Genomic DNA, 17533 nt, shown 5'->3' on the forward strand with positions numbered 1-17533 from the left:
CACACACAAAAGTGTGCAGCAGGTTTTTTAAATTACAATTTAATATGCATTGGTAGTGCTTGTATTTTCTTCCTGAACAAGCCAGGCATCTTTTCCCAAACCTGAGTCCTGTAGACGCACAGGGTACATTCAGAAATTGACAGGATGTACCTGGGGTTGGCACATGCTTGCTGAATGGCTTCATTACCCCTTGACTGGCTCTTTCACAGTTTCAGTGTTCTGCTAATAGATCTGTCAGGCTTTTTCACTTTCAAGTTAACTAGCTCCTCTGTGGAGAAAACAAAGCCACAGAACAGGGACAGGAAGAGGCATGTGGGTGGACAGTAAGATCCAGTGGTGCCCTACCCAGCTGTGTATTCTGCATTTGGGTAAGGGTGGCTCCGGCATGCAGTAGCTCTGTATTCCGTGAAACTAGCTGGCAGCAAGAGAATCTCCTGCTTTCTCTCGCCTCTCCCACAGAGGTTCCTGTGGATGCTCCTTGTCAGCTGAACCAAAACGCTCGCTAAACATTCCATTCCTGGTTCAGCACTGGAATTGCTTCAATGGACCGTTGGATTATATTCAAATCCACTCCAACATTATTACACCAAGTAACTAGCACTGGGCATTGGGCTGACCTAGTCCATCCCTCAGTAAAGGTGCAGACAAATTGTTCAGTTAACTGAGACAGAAGAGAAACAAGCCAAACCCTAACATCCTCATTCAACCCGCAGGCAACATTTTTTATGTCAGGAGGACTTTCATCAGATAAAAACTAACTTTCGGCTGTGGCTTAATAACAACAACACTTGGCACTTTCATGGCACTTAACATATTCCATGTGTTGCCTAAACACCAACCAATTAACCATTTTAAGAGAAACTGAAAGTATTTTTCTCAGCAAATATTATAATCAGTTCTTTAAATGGGGAAATGTATCCATATTTTACAATGTTAATAACCCAGCTAATATGACCCTGAGCAAGTCCTTCACGGGATACCAGATGTAGTTCAGTACATCTGTAGTTTTGCAACAAGTTCATTAGTGCTAGTTTCATTTCCTTCATTAGAGGCAATAACAGATACATTATCTTCATTTCCTTATTGCAACATTGCCAGACACTTGCATGTTAACCTTCACTTTCCCTGAGCAACCATGGGGACTTGGAAGCACCTTGCAGCTCAGGGGAAAGGTTTCTGACAAATCATTTTTGAACCATCCAAGTGATGTTGCAATCATGCATGCATTAGTTAAATAAGTTACTGGATGTCCTATTTACTTTTTGACCTTTGAACATTTGGATGTATTCTAATCACAGGCATAACAGTCGAACATTAATTAAAAAAAAAAAAAAGACAAGCACACGCATCCAAATGATGAAGTTACAGATTCAAGATGTTCTTATTTCCTGCACATAATATTTTCCTATGTAAGAGGCTATTTTTAAAGTTACTGAATGCTGTCTTAAAGGAAGTATATTTAGGGCCCAATCTGTACTCCTTACTCAGGCTATGGGAGCACATGAACAGGTCTCTAATATAACTTGACAATTTACCTGCCCATTTGTTGGCCTGTGACAGCAATGTGCTGGAGGAGGCACTTAGGGACATTCACAAGCCTCTTGTTAAAATTCTGTCTCTAAACTGAGGGCCAGAATTCTGGGATGATTTCTCTGCCCCAATAGAGTCACCTCTACTCTGGATTCAGTTAAGTCAACTCTGCCAGAAATAACTTCTCTCTGAGGCTCATAAATATGCTGCAGAGGAGCAAGTCATTTGTCTGTGGAATGCACCAAATGGCAGATGTTTTAAAAAATCCTGCAGGGTGGATACTGTTTGACCCCCATTACAAAAAAAGATATATTATTGCACATATTGTGCATGCAGAAATATATTCATGATAGATCAAAAGGAACAAATTATACAGGGCTGGTCTTTCCATGAGGCAAACTGAGGCAGCCGCCTCAGGTGCCAGACTGTGGGGGTGGGAGGTGCGCCACTAGGACCCAGTAGAAAACTGTGTCTGCTGCTGTGCATATGTATTCTTTCTGCAGTACCATGAGAGGAGTAGAACAGGAAGAAGGCAGAATTGAGACCTTTCAAAGTTTTGGCCCAAGCAAGGGGGCATGGAGACATCATTTTGAGCTCCATGCCTCGGGTGCCAAAATGTTGTGGGCCGGCCCTGAAATTATATGTGTTTCCAGCAAAAATGTAACTTAATATACGCATAAGTGGTGCTGCTTCCTTCATCCATTTCAGTCATGAGAAAGTATTTTTGTTTAAATGAGAAAGCAAAAGAAGAATCCCCCAGGACTTCAAACCCCCTTCTTACATCGCTATGACATGCCGGACTTATTCTGGGCCAGGAGAGGACAAAATTATGTTAAAATATTAGCAGTACATAACATAAGAAGTAGAGGGTCGCCCAATTAAATTACTAGGCAACAGGTTTAAAATAAACAAAAGGAAGTCTTTCTCTACACAACACATAGACAACCTGTGGAACCTATTGCCAAGAGATGTTGTGAAGGCCAAAAATATAACTAGGTTAAAAAAAGAATTAGCTAAGTTCATGAAGGAGAGGTCCCTCAATGGTGATTTGCCAAGATGGGAGGGAATGGTGCAACCCCATGCTCTGGATGTTCCTAAATCTCTGACTGCTAGAAATTGGATTCAGACAACAAGGGATGGATCATCTGATAATTTTCTGTTCTGTTCATTTCCTCTGAGGCACCTGACATTGGCCACTGTTAGAAGACAGGATACAGGGCTAGTTTGACCTGGTCTGACCCAGTACTTATGTATATTCTTACATATTAAACACAGTTATCATTTAAAGAAGGATGCTTATATTAAGGCAAGAGAATGTTGAGAAGTTCACATCAGATATAAAGGTTATGTTTCTCATTAAGGAATAGAACTGAGCTGGTCTTTGCTGTAATTTGTACAGAAGGTTATAAATAATAAAATACTAAAATAATGACTGTATTTATTAAACTCCCTTTCCCTTGCCGGAGCTTCAGGAGTGCTGTAAAATCATTCATTGTAAGTATAATAAACTGTAACTATAATAAGATCCCACTCAGTTATTTTTCGATATCTTATTTTATAACATCACTTCAACCAGGATTCAGAGCATCTGCCAATTATCAAAACTTGTTAACTCAATAAGAACAATTGGTATCTCTCTTTTGACATTTTCTGCATAAATGTACACACAAAAGAGATGGTGTTTTGAACTTTTTGAAAGTTTTAGTACATCTTCAGGTCAAACATTTCTTTGAAATTCACAAATATTTCAACACACGTTGCCAATCACCTTGACCACTGCCACTGTACACCTGCATTTTGTCACTATCAATAAAGGGTTTGTCCACACTTCCAAAATTAAAGTGCTGGGGTGGCAGTGCTGCTATAGCAGCACTTTAATGTGAAAGTGTGTTCATGGCAGGAGTGTGGGAGAGAGAGCTTTCCCAGCACTCTGTGTAAATCACCTCCATAAAGGGAGTATCTAACAGTTCTGGAAGCCCGTTTACACTGGAGCTTTACAGCACTGTAAATTGCTGTGCTCCGGTGTATATATGTGTTTTTTCACATTCCTGAGCCAGAAAGTTGCAGCACAGTGAAGTGACAGTGTAGAGTAGACGTACACAAAGTCAGCCTAAAAAAAAGTAGATAAAATGCATAATAAAGACTTTACATGTTGTTGTGCTGGAAAGTGCCATTTGCAGGTATTTAATCAATAGATAATTCAAAGATTTGTTTAAAGCTGATGGATGTGCTTGGCATACTTCTTTCAGGCTAAATAGCAAGAGTCTCTTTATGACATGCCATAGCTGGGAACAGTAGATAACAAAGGCAAGGCCTGATCAGAAGTTAAGCTTTGTTGGTTGAGGGGTTTCTTGGTTGCAAATGCAGAATAGGGAATTGTTTGGCAAGCCAACGTGATTGCAACAGAGAAGAAAGCAAGCAGGCAATGACCGAAGCAGTTGTGAGCATGGCTCTAAGAACGGCCAAAGAGACAAAACTCATTGGGGCACAGGACTGACTTCAGGGGGCAGACTTAGAAATTGCTAGCAAAGAAGAGGTTTACATAATTTTGCAACATCATTTTTTTTCTCCTATCAGAAGCAAGTGATAAGGCCCTCAACATTAGCTAGGCACTCAGTTTAATGGGACATTAACTTAAATTCCTAAATCAGAAGTCTAGCACATTTTTATTAGTCCAGGCTGTACTAGTCCAGTTTGTATTTTTTTAAAAACCAAAAAATTTAATCTTTTAAATCAAAAGTATCTTTTTTAGAATTTTTGCAACTGCCTTAAAGTTAAAAAAAAAAAAAAAAAAAAAGAATGAATTCCAAAAAAGCATTGGTACACTTATTTGTAAAAAGTTTGGTAAATCTATGCTTTCTGGACATGCATAGAAGCAAATGAGTTCCCCATGAACCCAACTGATAGCAGCAGAGCTAAATAAGGAGCACAAACTGCATGTGCACTTTTCTGCGAGCACACCTGAAGACCTGCCATCTCCCTACAGTGCAATTATAACATTAGAAAATTATTGACAAAATATAACAGTTTCAGTAACACTAACAAAATTGTTGACTATTGTGAGTTTGAGATTGAATGATTAGTAATGGTTGTTATTAACTAACTTCCTGTTACGATAAATAATCAAATATCAGCTAGCAATGAACAAATAGGCTGGAAATTATAAGACTATTTCTAATCATTAGGAGATTGAAATTCTGGAACAGCTTCCAAATAGAAGTTGTAGGGAACAAACAATTTAACTAGTTTGAATAGAGAGCTAGACAGATTTTTGAGTGCAGCTGTATGGTGGGATTGTTCATGATGGTAGGGGACAGGACTCAACAGACCTGGGCTCACTTCTGGTTTATATCCTGTGTTCCTGAAGTTCATACTTGAAGGTTTCAGTCAGCCACTGGCAGGAGTCAGGAAGAGATCACCTGCTTCCCCTTCTCCTAATGTATTTTGGGAGACTTTTTTATCTCCTTCTACGGATGCATCAGGAGATGGCCACCACTGGAGATGGGACACTGGGTGAGGTGCACCAGTGATCTGAGATGGCACTCAGCATTTTTTCTCTCTCAGGTGCTCGCCTGGCTGGTTTCTGCTCCCATGCTTTAGGTCTAACTCATGCTCATATGTGAAGGCAGGAAGGAATTTTTCTCTAGGAAAATTTTGCAGGAGCTTTGAGTCTTTTCACCTTCCTCTGCAGCACCTGTGTGAAGCTCACTGACAAAACTATCTGTCTCTATGTCATGTAAGTATTTCCCTTCCATTGTGGGGTGTCTCAAGCACTGCTGAACCACAGTCCCTTCTATACTCTACCTGCGGTGCATACTAAACTAGTGTCCTGTAGGCTGTAAAACTTTGGTCGTTAGATAATGTGTGGCTGCTGGTTGGTGTTGGCAGGCTGTGATGTACAGGAGGTCAGATTAGATGATCTAGTGGTCTCTCCTGGCCTTACACGCTATGACTCTAAATATAACATGGGAATGCACAATTCACAGTATTGTTTTATCCACTATTCAGGTAATAGGTCTGAAGCTCAATACTATCCAGCTATTTGCTATTTACCATATATTACACTTAAAAATTAAGTATAAGTTGGACTTCTTTGGTCCATCACCTTGTGACCTGACTGGTCCCAAATGAGGGAATTTGCCAGATCAGGATAGGTCCCCTGCTACTAGCCCCCTAGCCCACCTTCCCTCTCTCCTCATCCCCGCCCCCCGGTCTGCCATGCTGCTGTGTTCCCAGCAGCCCAGACTGCCGTGGTCCCAACCCTGCTACCAGGGCTCCTACGTTATCAGGGCTGCCGTAGCCGCCGAATCCCTGGCCTCGCTACCAGGGCTGCTGTGTCCCTGGCCCCAGATCTACTCCTAGGGCTACTGGATGCCATAGTTGCCGCATCCCCAGCCCTGCAACTGGAGCTGCTACAGCCCCGACTGAGCTACTGGGTCTCTGGCTCTGGTCCCAGTCCCAGTGGCTCTGAGCCACCAGCCCTCTTGTCACTGGGGCTCCCAGCCAGGACTCCCCGGTGTTGCTGGATGAGAGAGTCCCAGTTTTGGGAGGCCAAACCTGTACATTGCTACACTTGTCAAATGAATCAGCCACAAGAAGATGTATTCTGTCTGTAAATTCAGCACACAAGGGACCACTTGAAAGGCTGTGAGAGACACAGTTTTAAATATAACACCCAAAATTCTATGATTTGTCTGACAGGGGTAGAGGCTTGAAAAAATTCAAACACCTAGTTACTGGTGGACAGGCCACATATCTGACTAACACACTAGCCTCTTCATCTCATATTGTCAAATTCAGCCTTCAGGGACATTATCTGCCATCGTGACAATATTCAACATGGAGGCTCCAGTTAGCTGAATCCTATAGGATTCATCTAAGTATTGTGGGGTTTCTACAGATAGTCACATTTTGTATTACTAACCTAGCTTTAACTGAATTTCACACATTAGCAAAATTAATTAAGCCAGGTAAATAATATCAAAATTATATATTTCTAATCTTGTTCCTGGTTTGCTATTTGTTCACTGCATTCCAAAAGAGGAAAAAAGATATTTCCTCCAGTATATATAAGAACAGCCATATTGGGTCAGACTAAAAGTCCATCTTTTAGTATCCTAGTATCCCATCTTCCAGTTGTGGCCAATACCAGGTGCCCCAGAGGGAATGAATAGAACATGTCATCATCAAGTCATCCATCCCCCGTATCCCATTCCCAGCTTTTGACAAATAATCAAAGGACAGCTTCATTAAAAGTTCCTATTAATGAGAAGTAAGGATATACAATAGAACTTAAATGAAAATAATTTAAATGTTTAATTAATGCAAGTTTGTGATGTTTAGACTTGCTTCACTTTAGAGTCACTGGAATAGAAGTATTGTCAGGAGACCCCTTAAGATGTATGAGAGCCTTTTAAATTTACAGTTTATGTATAAACATACCCCAAATGCCAATAAAATCCAGAGCCTATTGGATTGTTGCACCATCCTAACAAAACTGTTGAAGATCTTGAGCCTTCTTGTGTATTTAATCCAAATCTGTTAATATAGTTTATCAAAACCCTAATATATGTGACACTTGTCCTTACACAGATTCCCAGTATCTGACTGCAACCAGAGCCAACAGATGCCCTCGTAGTAATGTTGGGGACTAGCATGGTCTCAAATCTCTCTCTAAACTAGGATACCTGAGCACAGAGAAGCACACTTTATTTATATGGTTCACCTTTAAAAATGAAGTGGCACAGACCGCAAGCTGTGGAATGCTACTTCCCGACCTGTGTTTGGCATTGCGAGATAAATACCAACAATGTACTGGCCCTGCAGCAGCTGGAGGTATGTACCGTACATCGTTATTAAAAGGTTTAGACTAGCTAGCATGGATACGTGGGTGAGGTTTCAAGTTACACCCGTTGTGAGCTGTAACAGTACGACTGCCTAGTGTAGATAAGGCCAAGTGAGGAGAGACTGCTTCGTCATGCAGAGGAGCATGCATCCCATTTCCCACTTCTCATTATGCTTGGGATGGAGAGTTGCCAGGACAGGAGATTCTTTTTGTTAAGCCACGTGAGAACACGGTAGTGAGAAGGATTAGCCACTGTCATGGATTCCTAGTCCTCTGTATGCTGCCAATGTACAGTATTTGCCATTCTTTTCCAGGCAGCAGGCATGGGGAAGGGTTGATTTCCCCTCTTTCTAGAATGTACTGGTTCCAAGGGATTCTCTCTCAGACCTCCACCTGTGGCTAGGAGGCAGGTGTTGGCATCCTACAGGCTGGTTACAATGCACTCTGGATGTATTTGACCTATTCTTCAAATTTTATATTGAGTTCATTCAAAGACAAGTGCTTCAGGAGATTAAAAAGAGCTAGAGAATGCAGTGAGTTAAATTTAGTGAGACTGTAAGGAGATCAAAGCAGAGTGGGGCTGGCCCAGCCCAAACTACTCTCCCAAGCCCTCCCTCCTGTTGTGGGGCTGGTGTTGCCACTCACCCTCAACTGCTCGTGTTCTTCCATGCCCCACTGTGGGTTGCACCCTGTCTGTTGGGCAAAACTGGACATTTGTCCAATTGGCAAGAACAAACAGGACAAATACCCAGTTGTAACAAAAAAGTCAGGATGGCCAGGACAAAGCTTGAAAAGGGGACTGTCCTGGCCAAAATGAGGCACATGGTCAACTTAGAAGTGGACAATAATGTATCGAACAGAAAATACTGGGAGAAGCGCAGGCAAGTAGAATGTCATTATCCATACTGGTGTTTGTCCAGAACATCAGAGTTAGTACTGTTGCATGATGGAATATACCAACCCCACACCAAGCCAACAAGGCTAATGAGTTGCTTTGGGCCCACTCAGATCCTGAACTCACTGTCATTAAGAAAGTGATTGTTAAAAGGGGAAGAGCAGCTCAGGTGCTGGCTGACCAGGGAGAATAGCCATGCTTTGCTCCCTGACAGAAAAGGTCAGCCCAGGACCTCTGCAGATTGCCAGAGCCTCTTCAGAAGGAGGAAAGCCTGGCCCAGGAGTTTTGTCTTGGGGCTGTTTTTCTTTACTTGTTTATAAAAGGACAATTGGCCAGGCTGGAAGAGCCCTGATGAGCCTTCTGAGACTGTTGCAGGGGACCCTTAGCCAGGAGAAGTATGAGGAATGGCTTAAACTCTATAGATTTCTTACACCAACTCAAGCCTGTCTTGTGGTTTGTCTGGGACCCTGACAAATGCATGGTCACATGTGATGGAGAATGTGGGCATAATCTCCCCAGCAATGAAGGCAGAGGCCTGAGTCTCCCAGATCTGCAAAAAAACCAAGATGGGGAATCAGGAGCTTGCCTTGCCAGGGACCTGGAGCTGAATAAGTACGGAAGTGGATGGCTCGGAACTGATAGCAGAAGCAAGTGGCTTAGCAGCAAAAGATCATCCCTCACAGTTCATGTATTGCAGATGCCTGAAGTGTAGATTCAAAATGTGGACTGCATGTGTGTTTTCTGCACCAGTAACTGCTTTGTGAAAGATGTCAAAGCTCAAACACTGTACAGCACAACTTGATAAAACCTGGCTACTCGTACTCATCTGGGGCCAGATCCTCAGCTGTTATACATGGACACAGTTCAACTGACATCAAGAAAGTTACAATTCATTTACACAAGTAGAGGCTCCTGGGTCTTTCAGAATCAGAGATGACAACATCTTTTTTTGTAACACAACACAGTCATCTTTGCCACAAGGTTCTCACAATTAAATACTGCAGAATCCGCTTAATTGGTACACTTCATTGTGAACAGAAATGTGTCCATAAAGTAATCATTATAGATAAGAGTAAGCTCATAGAAATATATTGTGCTGGGAGACCGTCACAATACTGAATGTATAAATATCATTTAGACTACATTAAGAGAAGAGTGCCTCAGTCTGCAGTCAGAATAGATCTGAAAGCAGCATGAAGCAAGCAAAGAGTCACCAGTGTGAAAGTTATGCAAGCAAAGATCAATTCACACTTCTGAACTATTGAAATAGGTTCTCAAACAGTACTAGTCCAGTCATTTAAATAGACTTTTCACAACTGGCCAGTCTCTTAGTCCACTGTTTAGTGTAAGGGTATGTCTAGACTACATCCCTCTGGCGCCAGAGGGATGTAAATTAGACATACCGAAATTGCTAATGAAGCGGGGATTTAAATCTCCCACGCTTCATTAGCATAAAAATTACTGCCACTTTTTGTCGCCAAGGAGGTTTGGCGACAAAAGGCAGCAATCTAGCTGCGGTTCTATCTCTGACTAAAGCCTTTGGCGACAGATCCTGTATACTTCATTTTATGAGGCATAAGGGATCTGTCGCCAAAGGCTTTAGTGAGCAATAGAACCGCAGCTAGACTGCCGTTTTTCATCGCCAAAGCTCTGTGGTGACAAAAAGTGGAGGCCATTTTTATGCTAAGGAAGCGTGGGAGATTTAAATCCCCGCTTCATTAGCAATTTCGGTATGTCTAATTTACATCCCTCTGGCGCCAGAGGGATGTAGTCTAGACATACCCTAACGGAAATGCACTATATTCAGTTTCTCTCGGAATCATCAGGCAGCATGCTGTTAAGTGCATTCCCACTTCCTTACTCAGAGACCAACAGACTTTAATAGTGTCCACATTCCTGGGAGCGGAATGGAAGACTGCAGGGTTTTGAACCTCTAGCTCCGTCCTCCAGTCTCTCTCACTCTGGTTTGAAGGTGCTTTAAATCCAGATCAATATACAAGGTTTGAGTCAAACATTTGCCTCAAAACAAATGGCTGGCAGAATAGCTACTTTACAGTGAGGATGCAGGGTAAAAAAGCCCAGGAATTATTAGTCCTCCCATGCCTTCCCACAGTTCCAACTGGGCTGATCTTTCCTGTCCTCTCCCTCTCTGCCTCCCCACTTCGGCACAAAAGTCACCTGCATTGGGTTGCTGTTTAAACTGCACAGTGATCACTACATTTCTTCTGTCCTTGCATAGCATTTGACCAGAGATGCCAGCTGAGAAATTTTCCCAATGTGCTGCCAGCTGGTAAGAAACTAACATCAAGCTTCTGGTGAACCTCTGGTATGAGACCAGGTAGTCCCATAATTTAGGGGAAATTAGAAATTTCCCCTTAGAACTGCTAAACATCTCTAAGCAGAAAGATTCAATGGACAGGATGTCAGTGCCAAAGGAAAATCACACTTCGGGAGACCATGTGCAGGAAGGTCAAGGATCACAATGCCCCACCTGCCATATCACCAAAATCATGCCCATTCTACAAAGAGTTTGATTGGATGCTTGGCCCCATCCCAAGCACAGCCTCACTTTCCTATTGGATGGGCTCCTGAAGGAGGAAAAGGGCATAGAGGAAGTAAGGCAGCCTCAACAGAGTCTAATGGCAAATGGAGTTGCCCACAGGGCACACTCAGGAGCTTCTTGTGCCAAATTCCCCAGAACTCTACTAGGAAGAGGTAATATGAAGGACCTAGGATGGTCTGGAATTAATGGGTGTAGGAGGATATGCATTTTTCAAACTGGGGGACTGATTCAATAAGATGTTGCAGAGGAATGAAAAGGTTATTGGGGAGAGTCATGATATTGCCCCTCCTTACTTCTCTGTAGTCATCAAAACTGGGGGCTAGAGAGCAGTGTCTGCTGGCTGGGCACCCAAATCTGAAGGTAGTCACATCACCAGCAGCAGTGTAGAAGTAAGAGAAGCAATACTGCAATCACCTACAATAACCTTGCAACCCCGCCCACAACTCCTTTTTGGCTCAGGATTCCTATAATTACAACACAGTGAATTTTTCAAATTTAAATACCTGAAATAATTAAATTTATTATTTTAAAAATCCTATGACTGTAAAATTGGCCAAAATGAATTGCAAATTTAACAGGGCCCTACTCACAGAGATGGCAACAGGAAACAGCACAGTAATTTATCTGTATCATCAATTTCTGTATATCTATCACCACCCAAAATCATCATTCCTACAAATGCACTTCCATGAGCCATCACAATGATCTATGATGCACCACTTGGTCTGTGGAGTAGTAGAAAATGGTTGGCAGAGATCACACTACGCAAAAAAACACCTCCGAAGGAATAAGGTGTTGTTGAGCTCCTTCATAGGGCTGGAATCAAAGGTAGCAGGGTTAAAGTTGTGGGAACTATCACTTTAGAAAGCCAGGCAATGCAGAATTCAAGTTGGTGTGTTGCTGTTTTTTCTTACAAAATGAGTGGTCTTGTAAATGGAACCTTAATGTCATATTTTCTGGTCACAGAATAGCTGAGCTTTGTGACATCATTCTAGAAGAACGCAAGGTGCACAGGGCATTGTGGAATTTCTGGAAAGTTATTCCACATAAACCATGTTTTTGCATGTTAACTTCACCATTCTTAGAAAAAATTACAGCAATGAAAGTGGCTTGACTGAGAAACATCTTTGGGCAGGGACTTAAAGCAGACATTCTGTTGCAATTTAAACTACTGATACCCCATAATCCATCTTGATTGAATGTTCTCTGTTGAGCAGCCCCGTAAGATGGTATGTGATGTGTTTGGAGACCTCTGTGTACATATTAACATACGCAAAGGAGCATTTGTCAGGCAGAGACCACAAATACAGCAAGATCTCTCTATTCTTGGCTATATTCTCCAGGAAATTCACACTCAGATTTATTTAAAATTCAATGCAATCTGACTAATTCATTCATTCAATATTGGATGGAAAAGTAATGCATTCTCTTCAGTATAAAAAGGAATCCTAAATAACTGATGGTAATGTACTTCACAAAAATTGGAATGGAAGACTACAGAAGGGCTGGTGATCTCAAATCATTTTCTGTCCTAACGACCAATGCTAAATTTTGCAGGTTTTTGAAAATGTGTCATGATAAAGAACTTTAATTCAGATAGAGCAGATGGATTATAACATGAGACATTGGTGTCACTCAAGGTCACCTTTGCCTCTGAGATGTGACCTCTTTCGAGGGATTGATAGAAAAGTAATTGTAGAAATGAATATATATAGACAAGCTACAAGAAACAGCTGTTTCTTTCACACCTGTGTACTTATTAAGCAATTATTCCAAATAAATGAAAGCTTATTATGTACTGAGCCTATGATCCTATTAATACTTACAGCAACTGCCTCCAGGATTTGTTTAACAGCATCGGCAGCATCTCGCTCACTGTAATATCCTTTTTCCACAATCCTACAAAGAAACCAGGAGATACTGCTCAGACTCATGGATTAAGATGAACATGCACTGTAGGTAAATGCTGCATAAAAATTAATCAAAAAGTATTCAAATTCAGAACAGGTCTGGTAGGCTGCAATGCTCCCTGCAGAATCAAAATTACAGATTTCTGATTATTAAAGATGGCTGTACTTTACCCGTGGTGCCTAGTTAACATAAACAAGAGAATTTTAAAATACCAATTTATTGTTTTAGAAGTAAACTTTTAATTACTAATAAAGTCTGTAAAGGAAAGGTATTATAACTTTATATAATTATGAATTTCAGAAAATCCAAGTTTGCCAAATCAGCTATAAAACATTTTGGGAATGCTTTCCTCTGTATATATTTAGTTGACTCTAGGTTATCCTTTTTTAAAATGATATGACATTCATTTACAATGTCCCACTAAGAGCTGTTCTGTACAGTCTGGGGGTTTGGTGTTAGAATCTGCAAGCTGTAAATTATCTCTGTAGCTATCTAATTTGTCCTCTTTTGTTTTCTGAATACAAAACTACTGCTCTGTGGTGCACACAGAAACCTCACTGCAATACAAGACTTCATTGTTCTTTAATTCATAAAGCCCAATATGGTATATGTTCATATGACTCATAATTAATCTGATTTTAACACAAAAGTGTTAAGGACCTGTAGCTTATAGTAAATTCAATTCAATTCATTTATGACCAATATTTATCTCTTCCAGCGTTATACCAGAGACACATTTGATCCATGAGTTTGTTTGTTTTTTTAATTTTTAAAAGCTCAACCTGACATGTAAAGGTTTTTGTTTTAGGTATGTTACAGTGATGCATGGCTATGTACTTTCTCTAAAATCAACTACTGCAAGCTCAGTGACTGATTTTAGTGAAAAGGCAGAACAAGTTCTCATGTACCTGGATCAATGTTGAGAATTGGATTTATTGAGAAGAACACTTTGGCATGTGTCTTCTGCAGTATTTATTTCAGCAGCACTGTTATGATGAGTGTGGCGGTCAGAATGAGATCACCCACAGCAGGCCAGGGACTCTCGGCCCTGGAGGAGGGCTGGAGTGGTACAGGCTGTGGTCTCTTGGCCACTGGAGGAAGGCCGGGGCTGAGCTAGCCATGGCAGCTAGGGCTCTCCTCTGGCCACTGGGGAGGGGAGGGAAGGGAAAGGAAGGACTGTCCAGGCCAGGGCCACAGCACCCAGGCTGGGAATGCATGAGGCTTGTTCCTGTGAACGCAGAGTGATGTGATGATGTCACTCTGTTGTCCCGCAGGAAAAGCTGTTTTATAAAGAGAGAAAGAAAACAATGATGATGATTCAGTTTACTAGAGGGAAAAATCCAAATGAGGGCTATTTGTCAATGTATTGTTTCTTAGCACTGGCAAATAATCAACACTCATTGTATTCGTTATTCTTCAAAGAGAGACACAATATAGTCTCTAACGTGACATTTGCTCATCAATGCAACAATAAAAAAAAGCAATTTATAATACTTGTTGTTTCATTAGAGAAAGAGATGGTTGTTACTCTTGGGGGAATTATTGCAAGAAATTCAATGTAAGAACTGTTTTCTTGCAGTAATATAATACAGACCTGAATTATTTTTAGGTGTAAATTTTAGAACAGTTTTTAAGAGCTGTAACCTTACACATCATTTACTTTCTGTGTTATTGCTTTCATTGTCTGGATACATAAGAGCCAATATTTTCTGTGTTGCCATTTCCATGCACTTGTCTAAGTTGCCTCCAATAGACCACACTGTTCTTTTCAGAATATACATCCCACAGCAGCAGCTGTTCACTTCTAAAGGCCAGTTCTGCACCACCTGTAAAATGCTTTATGGCCGCTACTGAATCCCTGATACTTTTAAATCAATACTAACATAATGATGGTATTGGTGTAATAACATTAAAGGTAGGATACAATAATAACAAATATAACAAATAACAAAAATATAGAAATCCAAAGTTAAGGCTGTCATTTACATTATCCATAGCTAAGTGTATTGCAATTTACAAAATACACAATATATTACATACCTCAGTGATTAGAAACTCCTATAAGTCCCAGATATTGGGACCATTATGTACATAAGCATTTGCAAGACCAGAGCTCTAGTTTATTTCAAGAAATAAGGATGTTTTAGCTCTCAGGTTGAGTCTACTGCATCAGTGACACTGAAGAATATCAATAGACAACACACACACACACACAAATCCTTTTTCCTTTTAACACACACACATACACAAATCCTCTTTCCTTTTAAAAATTATTTCACACATATAGTCATAACAACTTTAGACCAAAAGAACATAGCACAGTTTTATATAAAAGTTACATCTTTCATACCAAAATTATCCTAAAGTGCTGCAAAACATCAAGTTAAAAAAACTGGGAGCATATTGACCAATGTGACTGCCATTATGTACTCAGGAACAAATTCATCTGAGGAATTAGATAGCAGGATTTGTTTAATGGACAGATAGAGAAATCCGAGACATCACTTACACCAGTGGTCACCAACCAGTGATCTTGGAGCCTCTGACAGGTGATCCTGACAGGTTTGGCCAGGAGGCTGTCAAGTGCTGGCCCTTCATCTGCCCCTCAGCACTGCTTTGCTGCTTCTGCCCTCTGCCTTGCAGCCACCTGTGGTAAGCAGTGCCCAGCTGGAGCCCGCATTCCAAACCCCAGCCCCAGTCCTGAACCCCTCGTGCACCCCAAACCACTGCCTTAGCCCTGAGTCCCCCTGCATCTGAACTCCCACCTGAAGCCTGCCCCCTGAACGCCCTCCTGCACCTCAACTCCCTGCCCTAGGCTCAGCTCAGAAGCCCTCCCACTCCAGCTCCAACTCCTTTAGCCCAAAAGCCTGCATCCCCCTTCCCCGCACCTCAGCCCTATGCCCCCAGCCTTATGTAAGGGAGAAAGGATAGGGAAGGAGGGAGGATGGAGTGGGCAGGGGTGGGTCCTTGGAAAAGGGGTAGGAAGGAGGCGGGGCAAGGGTGTTTTGGTTTGCTGTGGATCCTGGATTTACATTTAAATTAAAAAAGTGATCTGGTGCTTGAAAAGGTTGGAGACCCCTGACCTACACTTTTAAAGAAATGACAGAATGGATAGAAGAGACTTGCCTCATGCAAAGGATATAATCTCTAGCTGTGTAACCCCTTCTGTACCCAATCACTTATACAAGTTGGACCTCTCTGGGACCTGAGTGGTCCTGAAGGAGGGATTTTGTCAGACCAGGATAGGTCATTTCTATTCTCCTGCCAGTGCCCCTCCTCAGCCCGGCTCCACTCCTGGCCTGGCCTCCCGGAGGGCTCCCCACATGCAACCAGCCCATGGTCCCACTGCCCTGCCACACCAGCCCATGGTCCCACTGCCAGGGCTCTCAGCTTCGCTGCAGCAAACCACTGCCCCACTGCTGGTGCTCTGGGCTCTGCCAGCCTGCAGTCCTGCTGCCAGGACTCCTGCTGCCCTCTCTCCCACTCCTTTCCTCTTGCAGCAGATTGCTGCTCAGTGGCCATGGTTCCCAACCCTGCCAACCCTTACGAGGAAGCACCGGGGCTCCTGGCCCACCTGCTTCTCCGCAGCAGACCACTGCCCTGCCAGAACCGGCTGGCATTCCAGCCAGACTGCAACCAGCTCACCTGGTCTCCCAGGGCAGGGATCCCAGCTGCTGGCCTCCCTGGCTGGGTTCCCGCCCCTGCAGGGCTCCTGCCTCCAGCCCTCCACTGGGTTTCTCTGGTCCAGCAACATCCATGGTCTTGCTAGACCACAGATGTTGCCAGACCAGGGAATCCCAGTTGAGAGAGCTTCAACCTGTAGTATATTTTAGTGTCAGAACGAAGAAAGTCTTGGACTTCCGTTAAAAGCATTTTCGGAAAAGAGCGTCTAGATTGGCAGGGACGCTTTTCTTCAAAAGCACTTTTTGCTGAAAAGCGTTCGTGGCCAATCTAGACGCGCTTTTGCGCAAAAAAGCCCCAATCGCCATTTTCGCGATCGGGGCTTTTTTGCGCAAAACAAATCTCAGCTGTCTACACTGGCCCTTTTGCACACAAGTTTTGCGCAAAAGGGACTTTTGCCCAAACAGGAGCAGCATAGTATTTCCGCAAAAAGCACTGATTTCTTACAGTAGGAAGTCAGTGCTTTTGTGGAAATTCAAGCAGCCAGTGTAGACAGCTGGCAAGTTTTTCCTGAAAAGCGGCTGATTTTCTGGAAAAACTGGCCAGTCTAGACACAGCCTTGGTGAACATGAGAACAGCCATGCTGGGTCATACCAATGGCCCATCTAGCCCCGTACTCTGTCTGAGGGAATGAACAGAACAGACGAATCGAGTGTTCCATCCCTGTCATCCACTCACAGCTTCTGGCAAAGAGAGCATGCAGTTGCATCCCTGCCCATCCTAGCTAATGGCCGTTGATGAACCATTAACTCCATGAAATTATCTAGTTCTTTTTTGAATCCTGTTATAGTTTGGGCCTTCCCAGCATAGGTTGGCAATGAACTCCACAGGCTGACTGTGCATTGTGTGAATACATCCTTTTGTTGGCTGTAAACCTGCTGCTTATTCATTTTATTGGGTGACCCCTGGTTCTTGTGTTATGTGAAGGAGTAAACGACACCTTCTTTATTCACTGTCTTCACACAAGTCAAAATTTTACAGATCTCTATCATATTCTCTCTCAGTCATCTCTCTTCAAGAATAAAGAGTCCCAGTGTTTTTAATTTTTCACATGGAAGTTATTCTATTCCCCTAATCATTTTTGTTGTGCTTCTCTGTACCTTTTCCA

General features: G+C 42.4%; 1 protein-coding gene across 4 annotated transcripts in view; it reads right to left on the reverse strand.

The window, feature by feature from the left end:
* Positions 1-17533, reverse strand: part of CAMK4 (calcium/calmodulin dependent protein kinase IV) — a 276795-nt gene that overhangs the window by 79874 nt on the left and 179388 nt on the right. For all 4 annotated transcript variants that reach the window (XM_006134451.4, XM_025190384.2, XM_025190385.2 and 1 more), the window contains one exon: positions 12660-12732. In XM_006134451.4, the coding sequence (XP_006134513.1) occupies positions 12660-12732 (73 nt within the window). The remainder of the gene's footprint in view (positions 1-12659; positions 12733-17533) is intronic.

Source organism: Pelodiscus sinensis, chromosome 6 (genome assembly GCF_049634645.1).
Source record: "Pelodiscus sinensis isolate JC-2024 chromosome 6, ASM4963464v1, whole genome shotgun sequence".
In the NCBI taxonomy this organism is placed as follows: Eukaryota; Metazoa; Chordata; order Testudines; family Trionychidae; genus Pelodiscus; species Pelodiscus sinensis.